This window comes from Anolis carolinensis, unplaced genomic scaffold (genome assembly GCF_035594765.1).
Source record: "Anolis carolinensis isolate JA03-04 unplaced genomic scaffold, rAnoCar3.1.pri scaffold_10, whole genome shotgun sequence".
Classification (NCBI taxonomy): Eukaryota; Metazoa; Chordata; class Lepidosauria; order Squamata; family Dactyloidae; genus Anolis; species Anolis carolinensis.
Genome location: NW_026943821.1, coordinates 20,365,144 through 20,370,626, shown reverse-complemented (window position 1 = coordinate 20,370,626; position 5,483 = coordinate 20,365,144). Strand labels below are relative to the sequence as shown.

The 5,483-nt window shown below is 48.2% G+C and overlaps 1 protein-coding gene across 1 annotated transcript; it reads left to right on the top strand.

Annotated features, from left to right (window-relative positions):
- The first annotated feature begins 10 nt into the window (after positions 1–10).
- Positions 11–5,351, top strand: LOC103281270 (harmonin-binding protein USHBP1). Its single transcript, XM_008122496.3, has one exon. It carries the CDS (start codon positions 1,963–1,965, stop codon positions 4,156–4,158), a length of 2,196 nt encoding a protein of 731 aa, XP_008120703.2. The 5' UTR covers positions 11–1,962; the 3' UTR covers positions 4,159–5,351.
- Positions 5,352–5,483: the final 132 nt, after the last annotated feature.

The window sequence follows — 5,483 nt, the reverse complement described above, 5'->3', positions numbered from 1 at the left end:
CATCGCCAGCCAGTCAGAGGGAAGGCCGGAGAAAGGCATGCTGGGAAAGGCCAGAGGCGGGGCGGGAAAAGCGGCGAGCGAGGCGGGAGAACAAACAAGGAGGGGCGGAGGACTACATTTCCCGGCAACCACTTGGACACTGGAATTAAAGGGCCAGTGGAGCTTTTTTTAACCTTCAAGAACAGGCATGGGCTAACTTGGGCCTTCTCTCCAGGTGTTTTGAACTTCAACTCCCACCATTCCTAACAGCTAGCTTGGGGACCTGGCGGTGCCTGGGTCATTTGAGAAAGGCATTGTTTGCCTGTGTTCCAAGTTTAGTCTAGGTCCAGGGTCAGCGGGGTTCAATGGGTGCAGGTGAAGTACAATTCCCATATGCAAGTCCCATCATCCATGGTCCATCCCACTCCAAACAGCGCCAGGATGTATAGTAGGTCATGGGGAGTGCGTGTGTCAAGTTTGGTCTTGATCAAACATTGATGGGGGTTGCAGTGGTCTCAGGAAGTGAGTGAAGCTACTGCAAGTCCCATCATCCATGGTCCAAACTCTTCCAAACCACACCAGGATGTAGAGTGGGTAATGGGGCCTCTGTGTACCAAGTTTGGTACTGATCAGTCATTGATGAGAGTTGCAGTGCTCTCAGGAAGCCAGTGAAGGTATTGCAAGTCCCATCGTCCATGGTCCATCCCCCTCCAAACAGCACCCAGGTGTAGAATAGGACATGGGGCCTCTATGTGCTAAGTTTGGTATTGTTCAGGCATTGGTGGGGATTGCAATGTTCTCAGGAAGTGAGTGAAGGTATTGCAATTCCCATTGTCCATGGTCCATCGTACTCCAAACTTCAGCAGGGTATAGAGTATCGAAGGCTGCTGAGATGTCCAAGAGAACCAACAGGGACACACTCCCAGAAGGGGGTTGGACTAAATGGCCCAAGGGGTCTCTTCCAACCCTTATTATTATTATTACTAGCTATGCCCGGCCACGCGTTGCTGTGGCAAAGTGGTGGTGGTATTGGTTAAAAATTGTTGTGTAATTTTTATTTGACTTTATTTGCATTTTTTATTAATTTTATTGTAAGTTATATTTTATTTATCATATTTTATTATTTTCTTGTATTATTTTTAGTTATTTTCTGTTATTATAGTATTTTATTGTATTAATTTTTTTAGTGTTCTTTATTATTTTTTATTGGGTTGCTAGGAGACCAAGTTGGAGGAGCCTAAGTCTGCCTGTCCCCTAACTGAACCCTGGCTGTCCCTTGGCTGAGTTGGTTGCTAGGAGACCAAGTGGACAGAGATTAGCCCTCTAAACTGGCAGCAATTGGATAAAAGCAATTATTCCTCTCTCACTAATTAGGACTTTATTTTTCTTTTCTTTTTGTTGTATCAACCTAGAGGCATGGATGATGGGTTGTGTTGTCAAATTTCGAGGTTGGGGGGCCTGTAGTTTTGTTGTTTTGTGGGTCGCCATGATGCCATCACTCTTTTATATATATAGATTATTATTATTGACACAAAGACACAGTATAACACAGCAAACGAGAAATATATGCTGGATTTCGTATCACAAAATCACAAGTTGAACACTTCCCAAGCGTTTAGGACTATGTGATGATAATGATGATGATTATTACCAACAACATTGAGGCTTGGTGGCATCTGTCAGGGGTGCTTTGCTTGTGCTTTTGGTGCACAAAAGTAGAAGGGGATTGGACTAAATGGCCCAAGGGATCTCTTCCCACCCTCTTTATTATTTTTATTATGATTATGATTATTATTAACATTGAGGCTGTATTTGTTCCCATTTGTTTTTGTTTTTTACTTCAAAATAAGTGATATGTAGTGTGCATAGGAATTTCTTTATAGGGTTTTTCCAACTATAGTCCAGCCCTCCAACGGACTGACGGACTGTGAACTGGCCCCGTTTAAAAAGTTTGGAGACCCCTGGGTTAAAGCATTGGTGCGGATGGAGCCGGCTTCCTTCCTCTCTGGAAAGACAGGAAAGGCTTCTCATTATTATTGTTATTATGGGAAGAAACAGGAACCAAAGGGCTGGGCTTTGGCTTGTTTTGATGCTGCTGTCCGCCTTTGGAGCCACTTTTCAGACAGAATGGAGCAGGAAGGATCCAGAGATGAAGAAGGATCCCCCGAAAAGGCTTTGCCACCAGATGAGCGAGAAGCCCTTCGCTGCGAGGAGCGCATCACAGCACTGCTGGTGACGGTCTCCCGCCTTCACCAACACCTCCAACGCCTCGAGCGGGAGAAAGACAGGGAGCAGGAGGAGGAAGAGTTTTCTGATCTCTGCTCTGAATATACAGCAAGCCTCCCACGATGCAGTGTGCCGTTTCTGAGCCTGGAAGCGACGATGCCTCCTCCGGAGAAAAGGCATCCAGACCTCTTCCTCGCTGCCCTCCAAGCAGTCTCCTCCCTCGAGAACGCGGTCTCCTCTCACCGCAACCGTCGGCCCAGCGCTGGATCCGGAACAGAGCAAAGTCCCAATGTGGCTGAGAACTTTGGTGAAAGTCCAGTGGGGTCCCGAAAGGGTTGCCAAAGTCAGCAATCTTTTGCGCCGAATCTGGACTTCCTGTCGACAGAGAGCATCGTCTACAGACAAGAAGTGGCCCTTTGCCGGGAGAGGAAGGCGGCCCTCGAGAAGCAGCTGGGCATCCGGAATGAGGAGCTGCAACACTGCAAAGGGACACTCTTGGTTTACGAGGAAGAGAGGGACCGGTTAAGGAGGAAGGTCAAGGAATTGCAGGAAGCCCTTGCGGAAGAAGAGGGCCTCCAAGATACAGCCTCCAGCCCTCTCTGCAAACAGGATCCGGTGGCCATTGCAACCCAGAAGTTCCTCTGCTGTGTCCGAAACGCCGCCAGCATCCAGCCAACACCGGGCCTTTCCTCCCAAGAAGTCTCTTCTCCAGCAGAAATCAATGGCAAAGACCCCCAGGAAGAGCAAAGGGATCGGTTACACAGATCAATCCGAGGGCTCCAAGAGCTCAACCGATTCCTGCGGGTGTCTTTAGAGGAGACCAAGGGCCGCGCCGAACGCATCAGCCTCGCTCTTGGGCGCAGCGAGGCGGGTGGCACCGCCTTGCGCTTGGCTGTCCAGTATAGCGAAAACTGCTTGGAGGCCTATGAAGCTCTGCTTTCACTGATGGCAGTGGAGCGGGAAGATGAAGGAGGACCTCCTTGTGCAGGCAAACCCAGAGACTCGCCTCACCGGATGCAGCTGGCCGTGATGGAGAAAGCACAGCATTTCCTGCAGAGCCGTAATGGAGTGGACGATGGGAGTGTCTGCTCTGAAGAGAACCCTTTGGAGGAGAACAGGGACAGAAAGAAGCTCTTGAGGGGCTACATCCGGTGCCTGAAAGCCGAGCAGCGCGCCCTGAAGCTCCCTCCATGCCACACTGGGATTGAGGCCACAGAGGTAGAAGAGGCAGGTCAAGCTTTGCAAGTGGTCCTTCCTTCCAGAAGTACATCCTTCACAATGGAGAAGGAGCATTTGCTGCAGGAGCTGCAGGCGGCCAGGGAGGCCTTGGCGGACTTAAAGAGCCGGCTGCACCTGGCGGAGAAGGAGAAGGAGTGCCTGGGGCTCCAGACCTACACCCTCCGGTCCCAGGAGGCCGCCTTCCGGCTGATGGTGCGCATCCTCCAGGAGGAACGGGACGAGCTTCAAGGAAAACAGCAGCAGTCCCTCTCCTCTGGAGAAAGCAGTCCCAGCAGCAGTGACTCAGAGGAATACGGACCAAGGGTCAGTTCCAAAAGGGAAACCTTAGGCAAGACGGAAGAGCCCAAAGACCCAGAAGTTCAGGCGATGGAGCTCCAGCAGTCTTTGCTTCGGCAGAACGCCCTGAGAAGCCGGCTGGGCTCCCTCCTACTGGAGGTGGAGGAGCAGGGCCGGGAGGGCCGGGACCTGGCCGGGCAGGAGGCTGAGCTGGCCAGGGACCTCCTCCAGGCCCACAGCGCCTTGGGGACGGCCTTCCGAAACGCCCGCCTGAAGCAGGAAGCCCAGGTGCAGCAGCTAGAGAGGCAGGTGTCCCTGATGGGTCACCGCCATGCATTGCAGTTGCAGAGCCTGGTGCAGACTCTGCAGGACTTGGGGAGCTTCCGGACTCTTCCGCAAGAGGCAAAGGTCATCCAGGGGTCAGGAGAGCAACCCTAAAAGAAGGCGGCTGCAGCCATCTTTAAAGGCCTCATGGAGGAGCCGGAACCTGATTGCGTTCTGATGCAACTCAAATAACCAGTGCATCATTCTGAAACAGACATGGGCCAACTTGGGACCACCATTCCTGGCTGGCTCAGACCCTTTTTCTTTCCCCCCTTAAACAGGAAAGGAAAAGGAAAGAGAGGGGGCCTGGGACTGTTGGGGATAGTAGGAGTTGAAGTCCGGGACATCTAGAGCCCAAGTTGGCCCATGCCTGTTCTAAAGGATGCTGTGTTTATGAATGTGCTCTTCCAATTTGCTAAGGTAATGGAAGGATGGCTTTGCGGCACACTGTCTGTAATACCATATCATAATAAATGTATCGCGCATCACACTGATATGTGCTATATTATGTAAATAGTGTACTATAAGTAAATAGTGTACTATTTACTTTAAATAGTGCACTATAAGTAAACAGTATAGTAATATATAATGCTAATATTGTGCTATGCTAGTAATATAATATATTCCATGTACATATCAAACCCCGGGAGCGGTGTGAGCAGCCGCTGTTAGCTCCAGCTTCTGCCAACCTAGCAGTTCGAAAACATGCCAATGTGAGTAGATCAATAGGTACCGCTCTGGCAGGAAGGTAATGGCGCTCCATGCAGTCATGCCGGCCACATGACCTTGGAGGTGTCTACGGACAACGCTGGCTCTTCGGCTTAGAAATGGAGATAAGCACCAACCCCCAGAGTCAGACATGACTGGACTTAACGTCAGGGGAAACCTTTACCTTACATATCATATTGATCATATAATACAAATAAAATATAATTATATATTACATGTAATATTACTAATAATATTGCAGTATAGTGGTTTAGTGCAATATAGTAATATATAATACTAATACTGTATCGTGCTTTGCTAATATATTGTTATATATATGATCGTCATGTTTTAAATACAACATTTATATATATATGTATGTGTGTGTGTGTGTGTATATATATATATATATCACACAGTAATATGACTAAATATTGCAGTATAGTAGTTTAGAACAATATAGCAATATGTGATACTAATATTGTGCCATGCTATTAATATAATATAATGTATGTACACATAACTTGTAAGCCACTCTGAATCCACTTCCGGGTGAGAAGGGCAGGATATAAATGCCATAAATAAATATGTGAAGCATCCTACATTTGTTGAAATCCATTTTGTTACCGATATAATGTTAATTCCAGAACACCAAACCTGGTCAATTTCAAATATTCATGCTATTCTGAAACATCAATAATAGTGTTAAGACGCAGCTGGCCATATTAAGG